General features: G+C 46.7%; 1 protein-coding gene across 2 annotated transcripts in view; it reads right to left on the reverse strand.

The window, feature by feature from the left end:
* Nucleotides 1-2,553: 2,553 nt before the first annotated feature.
* Nucleotides 2,554-16,676, reverse strand: part of DCAF7 (DDB1 and CUL4 associated factor 7) — a 29,986-nt gene continuing 15,863 nt past the window's right edge. The window contains exons 2-8 of one of the 2 annotated variants that reach the window (XR_003319981.4): nt 15,059-15,217; nt 14,204-14,315; nt 13,763-13,881; nt 10,751-10,960; nt 9,711-9,828; nt 7,178-7,415; nt 2,554-2,617 (exon numbers count right to left, since the gene is read on the reverse strand). Coding sequence is in view for 1 of the 2 variants with exons in the window: in XM_026512505.4 (XP_026368290.1) it covers nt 7,243-7,415; nt 9,711-9,828; nt 10,751-10,960; nt 13,763-13,881; nt 14,204-14,315; nt 15,059-15,217 (891 nt within the window). In the remaining variant the exon portion in view is untranslated. Of the gene's footprint in view, nt 7,416-9,710; nt 9,829-10,750; nt 10,961-13,762; nt 13,882-14,203; nt 14,316-15,058; nt 15,218-16,676 lie in introns of both variants that reach the window. The other variant, XM_026512505.4, reaches the window with a different exon arrangement.

Genomic DNA, 16,676 nt, shown 5'->3' on the forward strand with positions numbered 1-16,676 from the left:
TATGGTATTACTTTTTTGTCATTTAAAAATATAGTTTAATATGTCACTTTGAATAGCAAAAAGCAAATTAAGGGAATTTATAATCACAAATAAGCATGAAGGCCAAAGTAAAGTCTGAGATTGCCCTAGCCCAGCCTAAGTCTACCAAGGGCAAACCTGTAGTTCAACAAAGTCAGGCTACGGACTCAGTGCAACAGGGAAAACTCCACAGCAGAGGGATGGTGGGGTGTCTCACCAAGCAGAGGAAAAGATAATTATTATACGATTGTGAGGAAAGGTGGAAGTTAGGTGAAACTTCAGTGAAATAGAGTTTGATAGGCTCAACGGAACACAGAGCTGTATGAGAAGTGGGTCAACATCAGCTCTGCACTGCTAGGCAGTCCGAGTTCAGTTTCCGTGGAAACTACAAAGCTAAATGGGGAATGCCGTGTTCAGAAACACCTGCTCTGAAATTCTATACGTGGGTTGGAAATCAAGGCTGCTTCTCTGTCGGAGTGATTTAGATTCTCCAAGCAAGACTGTAAGTCTTCATTCTCACTGATAGAATTTCAAACAGCAAACTTTCTGACAGTCCCTGATTTTACAGAACAAAGTTCCTAAGTGAATTTTTAAAAAGAAGTCACTCAGAGAAGGGAACTATGACACTTTTAAGTTGCAGGTGTGCTTGGGAGAAATATTGTTTCCTGTTAACTTTGCAGCTGGTTTTATGTATCTATTTATCTGTGATGAACGGCAGGACAGAATTACCTTCTCGGTCTGAGCTAATACTCAAGATAAATTCACGGATGACTGAGCCATCTCTAAAGCCTGGTTTTCAGGATCACAGAAATCATTAACATTGGTTGCTAATATGATGGTGTGGCAGAGATAGAACTATTTATCCGCCACTTTATTTCCTCTTCCTAGGTGTACAGGCAGACTATCTTTCTTAAACATCCTTGCAGTTAGGCTGGAATCATGTGACTGAATTTGGCAGATACAGGCAGGACTATTCCTAACATATTTTCCCCTTCTAAGCAACCTTGGAGTCCACAAGTTCTGGATGAGGTAGCTGACCGACCTCCAAAGGACTTCACATAAGCAAATAGTAAAATTTTGTTGTGTTCAGTCTCTGCGATGTGGGGGTTTGTTACTGCAGCTTAGCCCAGGCTAGTGAGATGAAAATTGCCGGTATGACTCTCCTGGAGCTCCCCTTAAAAACCAAAGAGCAGGAATCTCCCATACAATACATGTTGTCAGACTGTACAGCACAGTTCTAACAGAGCCAGCAGGTGCTCATTTTGCCACATAGTCTAAACTCTTAGTAGTTTTTTGTTTGTTTTTTAAGTAGCCTCCACACCATGGGGCTTGAACTCACAGCCCTGAGATTAAGGGTCACGTGCTCTACTGACTGAGCCAGCCAGGCGCCCCCCATTCTCCAGACCCACTGCTGCCCCCACCTCAATGCCTCTGACACGATGCCAGTTCCTTGCCAAATACTGGCTCATGGAATCAATCACCATTTGCCCTTCTTCTCTTCCCTTGAAATGATTAAATGTGAGCCCAGAATGAAAATAAAAATAAATGGAGGGAGTATTCAACCAGGACTTGGAGCATTTACACAGCAGTGGGGACAGCCACTCCTCCATCTTACCATGTTCGGGCGTAGGCTGAGGAAACTGGCTTGGACTTGGAAACCCCAGCCAGCCATCGGAACCTGGTGTCCAAACCCACAGGGTCTGGGAGTTATCACTTGTCATCCTTCAGAGCCAGTACTTCAATGCATCCTGATTACCCTGTCTTTTAAATCTCTTCAGTTATGCCCTGTGCCCTCCTTCCCTGCTGCCCCTGCTTTAGTTCAGGCTTTTACTTTTTCTCATCCTGACTGTTACAGTCGGTGAACTGACTCCCTGTTTCACCCCCTACTCAGGCATTTTCTTCACTGCCCCCTAAGGTGCAGTTCTGAGCAGGACTTCCCTCTACGCGAGTTTTCCAAAGTCTCATACAGGCGTTAAGGTCTAAACGTTCTGCAACGCACAGAAGACTCTGCCTGATCCGGCTTCTGCTTACCTCTCTAGCCACATTCCCCATTCAAAACCCCACATCCACTTACAATTCTCTGAATATGGCCATATTTCTCTTGCCTCTATAGTGTTGTACACGAATGTTCCCTCTGCTTTAAATATCTTTCCCTATTCCCAGAGAACTCCTACTCAGCCTTCAAAACTCAGTTCAAACATCCCTTGTCTTGTGAAGTTTTCCCTGACTTCCTCAGGCTCCTACCCAGGTGCAGGGGATCAACTCATCCTCAGGGCAACCAGTAAGCCTCAACACACCCGTATTGTACAACACTGACAGGAAGTGTTTATCTGGGAGACTGCAAGCAACCTGAGGGTCACAGCCCCTGGCACAGAGTATGTGCTCTGTGTTTTATTAAAAGGGATGACTCAGGCTGTAGGATAGTGTGATGCACTGGGGTGGACTCTCATCCCCCAGCCGGTGTCTCTGGAACATGACCACAGTGGCAGAATGGGAAGAACTGAATTCATCACAAGAAGAAATTCAGTCAATCTATACATGTTCAAGTTTTATTACAAAGTATGATGGGCAGAAAATACGGTACTTCTTATACAGGAGGCTGAAACAGAATGAAAGGGTGAAAATTAGGTTTAATATACTCAGGAAGCAAGAAATAAAGTCATAGATGTAACACTCCACTTTCAGGTGCCTTTGAAGTCGCCTTCAATGGAGATTTACCATTGCGGTTTCACAGCACAGTGTTAACATTTTATTACAAGCCCTGTGTACAATCAGTCCTGTGATAATAATATTTTAAAAAGAAAAATGGGTGATAGTACAGTTCTGCAAGGGGGCAGCTTCCTCTCCACCTGACCATGGGAGGTCACAAAACCTAGAGTATAGAGGAAAAGTTTAAGTATATAACAAGAAATGAAGTTCAGACGTACTAGGCTAGAGGGGACAGAAATTGATTGGCTAGAGCTTAACATCTCTGAAAACAAGGAATCTCCGTTTTCTACACAGAGGTTTGTACAATCATGCTACAAGTTCACACTCGGGGGCGGGGGTCACTGACAGGGTCATAAAATACACAGGAACCAAAGCAAGTGATTCATACTCAACTCAAGCAAGTCAAAGCTTTAGCTCAACAAGTCTCGCTGCACACTGGCTTACCACAACCAATCCCAGGTGAGAGCACTGCTCTCTAACGGCAGACATCCCAAGTCCATAGCCACTGGGTTGTCCTATAGGTGGGGCCTTGTAAGTTTTCTAGCTGTTACACAGACTGCCAACATCGTCCTTCTTGAGTTCATACTTTCACTAGCTTATTTGTTTCTGGTTTGATACACCAGTCCAAGCCTCTTTGGGAAGGCACCTGCATGTTTCCATACTTAAAAAGTATTACCCACAAAGCAGCCTGAGAGGACCGGGCCCGCACTGTGAGGCCACACCTTTGACTCTGAGAGCCAGCAGCAAGACAATCGTGGGAGAAGAGGGTGCAGGTGGGAGAAGCAGGCAAGGCTCTGCAACAGGAGACACTGGGCAGCTGGCCCAGCCAGTACGGAGAGCCTCACCCAGGGCTCACAGTGATGCTCAGCCCAGCTCTCCTCCCTGGGAAATCCCAACTTAAGTGCCAGGCATGACCTTCCTTCCTCATTTGGAGTGCAGAGAGTAAAGGGAAGCGTCTGCTTTGAGAGAGGCGTCTACTTGAATGGTCTCCCTTACTCCAAGCCAGGCAAGCAAAGAAGCTGCCACATTCTCATACTGGGGATGGTCCTCCCATGTGTGGTAAACCCTACAGCTCCCACCTGTCCTTACCACCTCAGACTTGAGGCCCAGGCTGCAGCAGGGAGAAAGTTCTATGGGGGCAAGGCCAGAGGAAGAGAAAAGAAAAGGGAGGGGAGGAAAATCAGCAGGGCTGTTTACAACCTCTGCTTCCTCTGCTCCGTACAAACCTGCAACCAAGAGCCATGATCAGGAATGGCTACGGACTCCCAGCACCTGCGGACCATTGCCACCAAACACCACCTACGGCTGCAGTGCTGCAGGAAGGGGCTCCTCTGCCCAAGCTGGCATCCTGTCCCCACAGTTAGCCAGTGTCACAGACACCTGACGGATGGTCCAAAAAGGCTGACACAAGCTGCGGGCACAGCCTCATTCCATGGCCACCCCAGACCTTTCATGCCCTCTAATATTTTTTCTCCCTTGATCTAAAGAAACACTTACCATAGACTTCCTCCTGCATCTCAAATCTCCTCTTAAAATTTCAGCCAAAACTATCATCAAAACCCTGTAGGAGTCTCAATTTTTTGTTTTTGTTTTTTTTTTCCCCAAAATCTTAAATGGTTCTTGAGAGCTGATCCTGGTTCTGATAAGAAATTCTCACCCAGTGATCAAATATCTTCCCTCTTCAAGTCCTCGACTTGAGCTTCATTCCTCCCTAGAAGGAGAGGGTTCCCACTCTTCTTGGGGTAAACACTCAAGCCCCTGAAGGACTTGTACTCATTCACCAACTATCTGATGTGGAACCTGAAGCCGAATTTATTCAGCACCTCTCCGTCCCCTCAGAGCAGACAAGGAAAACAAAGTCAGCTTCAGTCCCGGGGCAGGAGCACACAGAAGGGCCACCGCCAGGAGAGCCAGAGCCCAGACATGCTGCCCTGTGGCCTTTCCAGGGAAGTCCTGGCCACCGCTCTTCTCACTCACAAGGAGAACAGATCCAGAGCCTCCCGCCTGTTTTCTCTGGTGGCAATTTGAAAACCTAAACAAATTAAACAGACACTTGCTTTTGAAAATACAACAGATCTCTGCTTCCCGGAGAATGCCTGGCTAAGAGGCTTTCTCAGTCTTGAGACCACACAAATCCACTCCTGAGCCATGAGGCCACCTGGCCTGTGGTGTAAATGGAGGGTAAGGGAGCTGGGACTTCAAAATACCGGCATCTCAGCAACTCTGTGTGTGTTTGCTCAGGGAGACTGGGGAGTCTCATCTGGGCCCCAGGTGGATGCCAGGAGGAGAAGGACTGCACTGCAGGACCTAAGGAGGGGTGAAAGGTCTGGGAGCCCGCAGGGCAAGGAATAAAACCCACCAAAAGTTGTTGGTTTACAGAGTAATAGCAACTTTATGCAAATATATTCTAATTACTACAGACTAATTTTTTCCCCTGATTGTTTTCCACTTCCAGTTGACAAATCTTCTCACCATGCAGACCACATTTAAGTGCAGATCAGGAAAGGAATCTTAACTTAGAACTCAGTGCAGTTAAACCCTGCCCCAGGAGGACCAGCCCCTCCTACCACTCTGACCTCCAACTCAGACCGTTTTCCAGGGGAAGGACCTGATGGCCTCCTAGAGCAAGCAACCATCAACTTAGACTTGCTACCCTTAAGGACCCTGGAACCAGCAAACACAATTACAAGCAGAGGAGGGCTCCGACCAAGAACTGCTCACTTCACACCACGGAATGACAGTGCAAATCTGGTAGTAAATGCAAGAAAGTCAACCTCAAGTGGATGGCCAGCTAAAGAGCCTCAAAATCAGAATAAGAAAGTAAAAAAGCAGAAGGGGTAATACGCTAAGAAAAGAGCCTTTTTCTTTGGACCTGTGTAGTAAAGCAAAGAGCTGTGACTTTGGAGATAAACACACATCTGCTTTGGAAAACGAGACTCAACCACAGAGTTTAAGGACCCAGGAGAACATAACTATTTTGTTTCTCAAGAGCAGGTGAGAACCCAAGTGGACAAAACCACCAGCCTTAAGGTCTGCTACTCTCCTACTCAACAGCTGCGCAACTCAGAGGGGCTCAAAAACCTATGACAGAACACGCTAGACCAAAGTCCCCCGAGACTCTGAGCATGTCCCCAACGCTGCCTGTCCGAAGACTCATCTACCACTGGATTCACACACAAGCCCCTCCGTGAAACTCAATCACGTAACGGAAACAGACATTGCAGCCTGCAAGTCCAATACTGCTCAGCACCTAATGGCGGCGGGGTTGGGGGGTGGCTTGGAGGGTTGACAGGTGCGCATTAACTGGCTGGCCCTGAGGCTGTTTATATTTACTTGATGGCCTGGGATTATCACAGCCTATTAGTCCACTCCTTCCAGGAGCTGACAGTCCCCCACACTCTAAAGGAGCTCTTGTTCAGGATTAGAGACACAGACTATGTGCCTCTCAAGCAGGACTCTCTCACTCAGAGTGGCCAACCAACAGTAAACCAACCGAATCGAGATACTAAAGTTCAGATTACAGATTGTGCTTGCCTATCATTCAGGACGTGAAAGAAAATGGCCTGGGACTTACATCTGGAGGGAAACACTGACTCGGAAACTACGTACTGGAAATTCACTCTAAGCTCAGCTTTTCTGAAACCATTCCCTTCACGTCAGACACGCTGTCTCTCTCAGCTCTAACACATTGCCAGTAGGTCCCAGCGGGGTTGGACAGAGGTACTTTGGGAAGTAACAGAAGGCTTCACATGTCTGTTTGGAGCCCAGAAGGCCCTCAAAAAGAGCCGGGCTGAGAAAAGGTGAGAGAACTGGCCGACTTCAGAGCACCGAGGCGGTTTGGGACTCCTGGTCAGGTACGTTGCACTCAGGCAGTGATTCAAGAAGGCAAACTGCTCATGGGGTCAAGGGCCGAGTGCTAGATCCAGGCACTGAGGGAAGAGAGGAAGTGCTAATGGGGTGGACTATGAAACAAAGGAAGAAACCAGGAAGAGTAAAATTCTTTTCGTAAAAAAATTAGCCTGATAGGTAAAAAATATACAAAGTTGAAATTTGTTAAAGACATTGATAATAGGAGGAAAGACAACTCCAAATTGGTATTTGTTCCCTCATAAGTGCTAACATGACACAGACACAGATCGCCGCCTTGGGCAGCAGACAGATAAGAGACATCTGGGGCAGATGAATACAAACATAGCCAGTGCCTGCAATGCTCATTAACACAACAGCTGACAAACAAATATACAGAAAATTTTAATGGAGGAACCAAAGGAGAAGAGAAAAGGAGAGAAAATCTTAAAACTCAGCCCTGGGCTGAGGAGGCGCCACACAGCACTGAGTCTGGCACAGGCAGCGATGGGACGACTGGCCAGAACTCCTAGAGCAGCTTCTGGTAACAGTGGTGCAAAGCAATGAGAGACATACTGGCCACCAGAAACACGTTTCTTCTTACTTTGGGGATGGGGCAGAGGCAGGAAACACACAAGCCCCCGCCTCGTGGGCAAGGCGCTGCCAACGCTACACTCTGAGGATCTCCAGGCAGTTGTTGTAGCAGATGGCAATCCAGTCGGGCTGAGTCGACGCCCACTGCACGTTGTTGATCTCCCCTTCAGCTGTGTAGGCCAGGATAGGGTCCTCGATGGCCCGGGGCATTTGCTGGATGTCCCAGATGAGAGCCTGGTGATCATCCGCTAGTGACAGAGAAAGCCAGCAGCAAGGTCACAACTCAGGTGAGGAGGAAAATGGTTCCCGCATTTGGGGCGGGTGCAGGGATCACAGTTTACAAAGCATTTGCTCACCAAGATCCCAGCGAGGGAGGTTTTATTTCAAGCCCCCATTTTATAGATGAAGAAACTGAGACTCAGAAAATGTTCAGGCACTTGCCCCAAGCCACAGAGCTATGCAGCCAGTGAATGGCAGAGCACTCAGAGTGAGGCCACTATGTGTCCCAGGGCCCCAGGCACTGTGGCAGAGCTAGGACGGCACAATGGGACCTAGACGGGCACCTCTTACCTGGGGCAGGCATCAGGAAAGGACAATGGGATATAAAAATGATCCCCAAACATGTCATTTGCAGCCAGTTAAAGTACTTGAGTGATTAAAGATCCCTCTCTGATGATTCAGCTTAATGGGATTATGAACCTTTATACTTTGATGAGGTGTTACACAGATGAGACGAAGTGCTGAGTGGACATGTGCTATTAAAAACAATTTTCCCTAGAAAAGCTACCTTATTTGCCCTGGGAAATATCAGAAAGAAGTAATCACCTTAAAAAAATACATAAGCACACGAAAAAGGACTGGAAGAAAATATATCAAAACGAGAACAGTGGTACTATGAGGATGGCTAAGTTGTGAGTTATGTTTACTTGTTTCTAGTTGGTAAGTGATCTGTAATGTGGTCATTTACTTTTATAATCAAAACAATAAGTTCTTGATTTAGGGGGAAAAAATAAAAAGGCAATGACCTTCAATACCACAGTGTCCCCTGATCCTACCAGCCCAACCTAATGTGAAAACCTGTCTCTGATACATAAGAGATCTGAGGAGCCTAACAGGCCAGGCTCATGTGGGCAACACTAGCCTCCCGCCACGGCCATATAACTCAGGCGAGGTGCATCTTGCTTGACAGGGACAAGCTCTGTCAGGGGCTCTGGGGAGCTGTCTGCAACACTCAGCACGTCTAGAGCACTAAGTTCCTTCTCCTCAGTGCCACTCTCAACCAAGAACATTATTCAACCCCAGCTCCTTCAACTGCAGGGACTCGAGACAGGTACAACACACACAGCAGCGAGCTGGGCAAAGGCAGCTGTCAGGAGCCGAGGATGGGCTTCTACTGGGAGGCGCTGGTACCGTTCTCCATGAACAAGGGACCACACCATTCTTTCTCCCTTCTCCCCCTTCCCTGTCTACACCCCTGGGGGAAAAAAGAAGGCAATCGTGAAGGAGTCAGACCACAACCTGAGGTGCAAAGACAGGCAGAAGGCCCCTAACTGCTCTTCAGTGACATACAGGCATGAGCAGAGGACCAAAAACAGGAAAAGTTTCATGCCTTTCAAATAAATACTAAAATAGTACAAAACCACCAAACTACTCTGCTCCTTTGGCTTCATAATGAACAAGGAAATGAGGATGCTACTGATTAGCGAGGAGAGGAAAAAGTATGTTAGAAAGAAACCTAAAGCACCGAAAATGAAAAAGATAAGAAACAGAACATGATGGGGTGAGAGTGGAATCTCATCTGTGTAAAATAAAGGGGCAGACATTTGTATTGGGGGGTATGTGTAGACATTCGTACTGGGGGGTATGTGTAGGCATGTACCCACATAAAAAGGTCTCGAAGGAGACACACTGACTGTTGTCAGAGGTCACCTACGGAGAGGGGGACGGAGGCAGACACAGGACGGAGAAAGGTGACTTTCACCTTCCTATTTTATATACCTCAGTATTATTTTAATTTTTAATAACAGACTTATATAATTCCTAGAATAAAAACACACTGACAGCCAGCATATTTTTAAGGGGTACTCTTTTTGGTCTGGCAAATGGTGAGGTGGGAACACACCAGTGATCGAGCCACGCAGGGCCTTCGACACATCCAGAGACTCCTACAAGGTCATTCTGTCTTCCCAGGGAGTGTCAACCTTGGCCATTCCCAAAAATTCTGTTCCATCTAAGAGAGATTACCCCGCTTTTCCACAGTCCTGGATCTGAGTCCTCTGGGCCAACCTAGATTTCAGGGAGGCACAGCCTATAACTGATACATAAACAGACAGCTCTGCTGTCACTGAGGATACAAGATCATCTGGAAATTTGGGCTACTTCAACTTCACAAGTGGAGGGAGGCTCTCAATTGAGTTACTTTGTTAAATCTCTCCAACCGCCCTTAGGAAATAGTAAGGATTACAGTTCTAAGGAGACAAGAGGAAGATCTCCTCCCCTCGCCCTCCCCGTGGCGCCTCCCCACACCCCACCTGCATGATTACCTGCAGTACAGATGTGGCAGGATGAGTGTGGGGCCCAAGCAATGCCATTGACACACGCTCGGTGGTTGTTCAACCTGGCGACAGGTGTGCAGGGAACTCGGACATCCAGAATCACTACCTGCAGAAATAACAAGTGAACGGCTCAGGAACTTCAGGGTGTAACAGGAAAACAAACAAGACATTACACAAGACAAAATAATTCTAAAGCATAATGTGTTCATTTGTGGATTTAAAGACCATTAGAGGCAGAGGGTCTTGGTCCCAAAAGCAGCTGTAGGACTGAGGAAAAAGAAAACAAAGATATAGGCAGTTTATAGTCTGTTTCTTAAGCAACAAGGGGCCTTCAGACTGATAAGGAAGGGGAGGACGAGTAGGTAACAGGAGTTTGGATAATCCACCAAGTCCTACTCGGTGCGTGCACTAAGAATTCTGCGCATGCTCAGCTGGACAGAACGAGAGGCCTCTCCCTACAACCCCCAAAGCAGAATTTGAAATGTAAGAAGTTTGAGGTACCGGCTTCCCCAAAAGTTAATCACTGCATCATTTCCACCCACACTTTACTGCTTTGATTAAGTAACAGGCTACAAAGAGTTGTCATTTCCATGTCTGAAGAATCTGTCCAGACCACAGAAGAGGAAAACTGCCTGTTACTTTACTCAGCATCATAAGCACATACGATTTGGTTTGCTTTTAAGACACTGCTTTTCTTGGATCCAACTCCAATACTCCAAGCATTAAAAGTTCTTAACACACAGTCCTTGTTTTAGATCAAGCTTTCTCAGTCTTAGCGCTATTGACATTTTGGGTCTCATCATTCTTGGGGGGGGGGGCACTCTTGTCTACACTGCAGGATGTTTAGCAGTTCCCCTAGCATCTGCCCACGAGATACCCGTAGCACCGCCACCTGCCCCCAAGTTGGGGCAATCCAAAATATTCCCAGATATTTCCAAAACTCCACTGGAGAGAAAACTGCCACCAGCCAAGAACCACTCTTCTAGCTATCTGGCCAGACCTACGGTAGCCCAAAGCAGGGTACTCACCTCCATTCCATCCATGGCCATGGTGGCCAGGTAGTTAGGGTCCTGCTTGTTCCAGCAGAGGCGAAGCAGTGGGTGATGCTGTGGGTCTTCATAAATGATGGTGCTGTGTTCTAGATGACGGAGGTCAAACATCCGCACCGAGCCATCAGCTCCCACAGAGGCAAACATGTCCCTGCCACCCCCAGCCCGACTAAATGCAATATCATAGACCTGTTGGTGAATAAGAAGCTTCAGTCAGACTCAGATCCGTGGCCTTCTTTTCCTGTAGCAGGGAACTCTACTACCCCTAGTTCACCTAACCCCCACTCATGGCACAGAACGAGGTCCATAAAGCCAAATGGTATCTGTGAGTTCTGGCGCCTGAGACCTCTAACCTCGGTGACTTTCTGCTACACAAATTGGCTGGCTTCTTCCTGCATTCCTGCTTTCTGAGTCTGTTTCCTCCAACCCTTGTGATAAGACAAAGAGCACAAACCCTGCTGAGCAGCAAAGCACAAGGCAGAGCAAGTGTTCCGTATGCTGTCAGCCAGTGGCTGTCCTCGGCTACACTACAGAATTGAGATATTTATTTCCTGGGCCTTGATGGCTTTCGTTTGTTTGTGATCAGAGACCGATCCATGACCACATTAAGGCCACTGATTTGAGAGGTGGAGGCAGCTCTCCTGTGGCCACTTAATAGCAGGCAAGTGGGTTCTGGTGTGGGACCCGGCCCTGAGACTCATTTTCAAGAAAGAAGTAAGAGTAGTTTTGAATCATGGGACACTCAGGTGTTCTCGTCTTCACAAAGAGGCTCAGGATCACTCTCTTATCCTAAGACATGCTCTATTTCTTCTCCTAGTTGGTTTGCATTCGTAAGTGAATCAATTTAGGTTTTGAATCATTGTTTTCTGCATGTATTACTTGCTGAAAACATTGCACACCCCTAATATCTATGAGAAAACAGAGGCAGAGAGCAACAGAGAGCTTCAGAGAAAGAAAGGGATGAAGAGAGAGAGACAAAGCCAGAGCCAGAGCAGAGAGAGAGAAAAACTGAAAAAACCAATGCCAAGGATCTCCTGGGGTCAAGGATGGTTAACAGCTGACTTCTGGGGAGACATGAGTGGCATCTCTCACTAGCCTTCTTTACGTTTTGCCTACTAAGGGACATTGCCAAAGGAGCATCTACTACTATTTGACCTCATAAATTCCTTTTTCTCTGGCTGACTGTGAAATTACACTTCTCTTTCTATGGTAGGAATTAAGAGTGGTTAAAAGAGAACCAGGCCAGTCATCACAAGGAAGCCGAAGAGATCACGGCTCTGACCAGCACTGTCCAGCCACGTCAGGGCAAGGGTACGTTTACAAGATATGTTCCCCATGGGCTGGCTCTCAGGAACTCCCAGGGACAGGGACACCATGGCTGCACCGCTAAGCACTCAGATGCCACAGGCAACGTGGCCGAGTATGTCAAACTCAGCTCCTTCCTCTTGCTCTACCTGGACATTTCCTCCTAAACCAAGGGAAGGTGACAATTCCTGGATATACACTCCCCTCCTCCACACGAAGCCCTGCGGCAGGCAGCAACAAGAAAGAGCCTCCAGACAAGTCTCCGCTTTGACGGAGAGGCGGACAGAGGAAAAGCAAAGGTCGAGGAGGCATCATCACTCTTTCTCTGAGAGCTACCCTCCCAGGTCTGTTTCTTCAAGGCCGGGGTGCTGGTTAAAATCCATCCCTGGCCCTTGCCCTAGGAAGAAGCTAAGGTATTTCTCATCCCCTCTCTCTGTTCCCTCAAGTGTCTCTGGCAATGGCTGTGTCCCCTCCGTGTTTTAGCTTTTGCCAGGCAGACCTAGCCCCAGGCTCCAGAACCCTGTCTCCTCCCTTTGCCTCTCTGGCCTACAGGCAATAGCCGCTTCCTGCTGCTCCTATTCTCCACATTATCTCACTGTTGCCAGTGTGGCTTCCCAGCTTCACCACTGTCTGTGTGAGCAATGCCCTAGGTTAAATCCCGAGTTTAAATATTCAGAGTAGTTCTAGTCTTCTGGGTTGGACCCTGACAAAGAAGAGCAGACTAGGTTGTCACAGAACTAAAACGTTAGCAACCTGTTCCACTTGATGTCAAGAAGGTTTCCAGAAGTTCCTTACTGGTCCTTTCTGTAGGACAAACTCTTCCTTTGCCCCTTGGCTTAGCAGCAGCCAAGCCGACAGTCTTGTAACAGAGCTTACCCTGAGGAGCACAGAAAGCCAAAGACCAACCCAACCCCTTACTAACAGTGATAACCCGGTGACCATCTTCCCATTCTGAGGACAACCTCAAGTGTCTGACCTGAGGTCAAGGCATTCTTTTTATCTGTACTAATACTCCTCGCTGAGCAGGGTAAGGGAGAAAAGAAAAGGAAACACAACCCACAGGAAATCAAGAGTACAAGGAGCATGCCGCGGCTCTGGGAGAAAAAAATTTATGACCAGTTTCCAAAAGCTCTCCTCAGAATGCTTTGATCAAAACACAATCACAAATAGCTCCCCTCGGCTTTTCCAATAAACACAGGAGAAACATCATCATGAAAATAAACCATATTCCATTCCAGATTGTATTAAAAGTATTAAGGAACATACTAGAATTTCATAAAACAAGTTGAGAGAAAAAATGATGATTTAGGTTTGTCTTCCAAGACATTTTCCCTCTTCCTGGTTTCCCCCCTTTCCCTCCCCTCCATAAAAGTAAATATATTTCAAGATAAGTGTTATTTTTTAATCCCATCAGGTCCAATAAGAGAGTTCATTATTACAAAACAGCAATCTCTGGCACAAAAACTATACATTTGGATTAAGTTGTTTACATCAGCCAAAAAAAACATGTTTGTTTACAACAGTGTTGTTTTTTGCTATTTTGACGCATGACTATTTTCAATTTCAACAAGACATCGGCATTATGATATTCCACATACTTTGCACAACAGTGAGAAGGTGGTCTGACCTCGAACTGAAGGCACAGAAAGCAGCTGAGGAAAGCAGAAAGAGGAACAGCATCATTACCTCCTTGTCATGCGCGATCAGTTGGGTCTTCACATGACCAGACACAAGATTCACTCGCCCCAACACCTGCCCTGTCTCCAGCCCCCAGATGGTACAAGTCGTATCAATGCTGGAGGTACCTGGAAACAACCAGTGCACGTCAGTGGCCGACAGGAGTGAAGCTTCCCTCCTTGTGTCTACTGCTCTGTGTAGCCCAGGAAGCGACTTGTCACAGATACTTGTTAGCCAACAAGAGTCAAGTATTCAATCCCTACCCCAGGACCTTAGACTCTGCTGACTCCAGAGACAAGATATACACATATGGGAAGCTCAGCTCCATATTTAGCCTCTTTCCCTCTGGCCCATTTTAGGCTGATGCATGGACCTGAGGCTCAGTGTTCTAGCTGAGGAAGTGTATCTTTGCTTCTTCAAACTGGAATACGCACCCCCTCGCTCCCTTACCTAACAGATAAGGATCCACCTCATTCCAGTCAAAGGAGGTTAGAGGAGCACAGAAATCTGAGTTCTTGTTATTGTTTAGCAAACATTCCAGCCGAGTTTCTGTTTCACCAACCTGAAGGAACAATAATTTTTAAAAATCAGCCAGTCTTATCTTCACAGAAAACCTTTAAAAGCTCTGTTCAGACAATATATTACTAAATAGTAGACATAGGAGAAAAACGTTTTTATCATAGAGCAATAAAATCCAGAGGAACTCCCTGAATGCTACTTCTTTCCAAGCTTTCTCCTCTGCCCAGCTTTGTTTTTCCACATTTTCACCCCCAATTTTCCTAGAGGAGTGTTCTTCTCACCTTGCCCGACCAGAACCTCTGTACCCTGCCTGGCTGGGCACTACTCCTCCAGGCTAGAGGAGATGCCGCTGCTGCTGGGCTCAGCTAAGAGAGGAGGTGAGGCTCCACAATCCATTCACATACTTTACTAGAATCAGTGGCCTGGTATTTTGTTTTTAATTTACTCAAAAATATCTTGGATATAGACAGAGTAAGATGCCTCAAGCATGCCCCATTATCCCCCGCCCCCCAGAAGGTGCTCTTCATTTCATCAGGTTAACTGAGCCTCTCAAGTTTCCAGGGCTGACTGTAGCCTGACCGCAGCAGGACTTCAAGGAATCTTGGCTAGATTTACCAGGCAATCTGCCCAGCCCAACGAGGTCATTCCAGATCCACTAGCATTTGCTTCTCCTGGGCTCCAAGGACACTGCCTCCAATCCCAGTCAGTTCTGCGACTCCACACTGCTTAGTAACACTACCACAGAGAAAGTCTGTTGGTCTGGCTACTAACTGAGCACCTGCTTACCCTCCACACACGGAGATAGTCGCCACTTGTCGCCAGTAGGTCTGGATAGACGCCTTTTGTGTCGGGGATCCACATGAGCTTTGTAGTGGGGTACGGATGGTCAAAGGTGTTTCGGCAAATAAACTCCGAACTCTCTTCATCTAAACCAACAAGCTGAACCTGTAACACAACCAAATTGAGCCACGTTAACATTTGTCTTTCTGGAGCAGTAGCAACTACATCAGCTCCTCCCCCTAACTCCCAACGCACTGGCTAGTAACATGCTTACACGTACGCATGGGTCAAACGAGCCTTCAAGAAACCAAACCACCCTAGGAGCGCCTGGGTGGCACAGCAGTTAAGCGTCTGCCTTCGGCTCAGGGCGTGATCCCGGCGATCCGGGATCGAGCCCCACATCAGGCTCTTCCGCTATGAGCCTGCTTCTTCCTCTCCCACTCCCCCTGCTTGTGTTCCCTCTCTCGCTGGCTGTCTCTATCTCTGTCGAATAAATAAATAAAATCTTTAAAAAAAAAAAAAAAAAAGAAACCAAACCACCCGGGCACCTGGGTGGCTCAGCTGGTTAAGTGTCCAACTCTGGATGGCTCAGGTCACGATCTCAGTCAGGGTTGTAAGATCTAGCCCTGCATTAGGCTCTGCGCCGGACCTGGAGCCTGCTTAAGATTCTCTATCCCTCTCCTTCTGCCCCTCCCTCCCCTCTGCCCTCAGAAAAGAACCCAAACCCACTGTAACTGGCAAAAAAGTGGTTGCCATTGATGGCAAAGTTCCGTGGTTTTCAACCACTTTTTCTTAGAGTTGATTTGGACCAATATTAACTTCCATTCTTTTCTGTCAAACTCAGTCTGGCTCAATGAGAAATGCCACTCAGTGTACAGCTGGTTATGAACTTCCACCAACTGGAAGATGGAACAGGCAATTATTAGTAAAGATCCATCATAAGTGGATGAGCACCAACCGCACAGCAGAAAAAACAGAATTCCTTCTACTGTTGCCTAACTTCAGTCTCAAATACCATTATCTTCCTGCTTTTTTTTTTTAAACAATTTAGGTACAGTTGCATGCAGTAAAACTCACTTTAAGTGTATAGTTCAGTGATTCAGAATATATACATTCACAAAGGTATATAGTTGGGAAACTCATGATAATTAAGATATAAAACATTTTTATTACCCCAAAAAGTTCTCTTGGGCTCCTGTGCAGTTAATCCCTTACCCCTAGCCCCAGGCAGCCACTGATCTGTAGTTTTGGCCTTTCTGTAATACCATACAAATGGAATCATATGGTCATGAGTCTTGTGACTGCCTCCTTTTAGCACAATGCTCCTGAGATTCATTCACATTACTGGGTGTATCAGTAGTGTCTTCTCTTTCATCACTGAACACATTACGTTATGTGGAAACACTATAATTTATGTATCCATTTACCAGCTGATGAACTTTTAGGTTATTTCTAGTTTGGGACCATTATAAATATTGCTATGAATATTTATGCTTAAGTTTTTCTTGGACAAGCTTTCATTTCTCTTGGGTAGACAACTAAGAGTAGAACTCCTGGGTCATGTTGTAAATTCAGGTTTAACGTGATTAAAAAAGAAACGGCCAACTGTTTTCAAAAGTGGCTG

This window comes from Ursus arctos, unplaced genomic scaffold (assembly GCF_023065955.2).
Source record: "Ursus arctos isolate Adak ecotype North America unplaced genomic scaffold, UrsArc2.0 scaffold_24, whole genome shotgun sequence".
NCBI classification, from domain to species: domain Eukaryota; kingdom Metazoa; phylum Chordata; class Mammalia; order Carnivora; family Ursidae; genus Ursus; species Ursus arctos.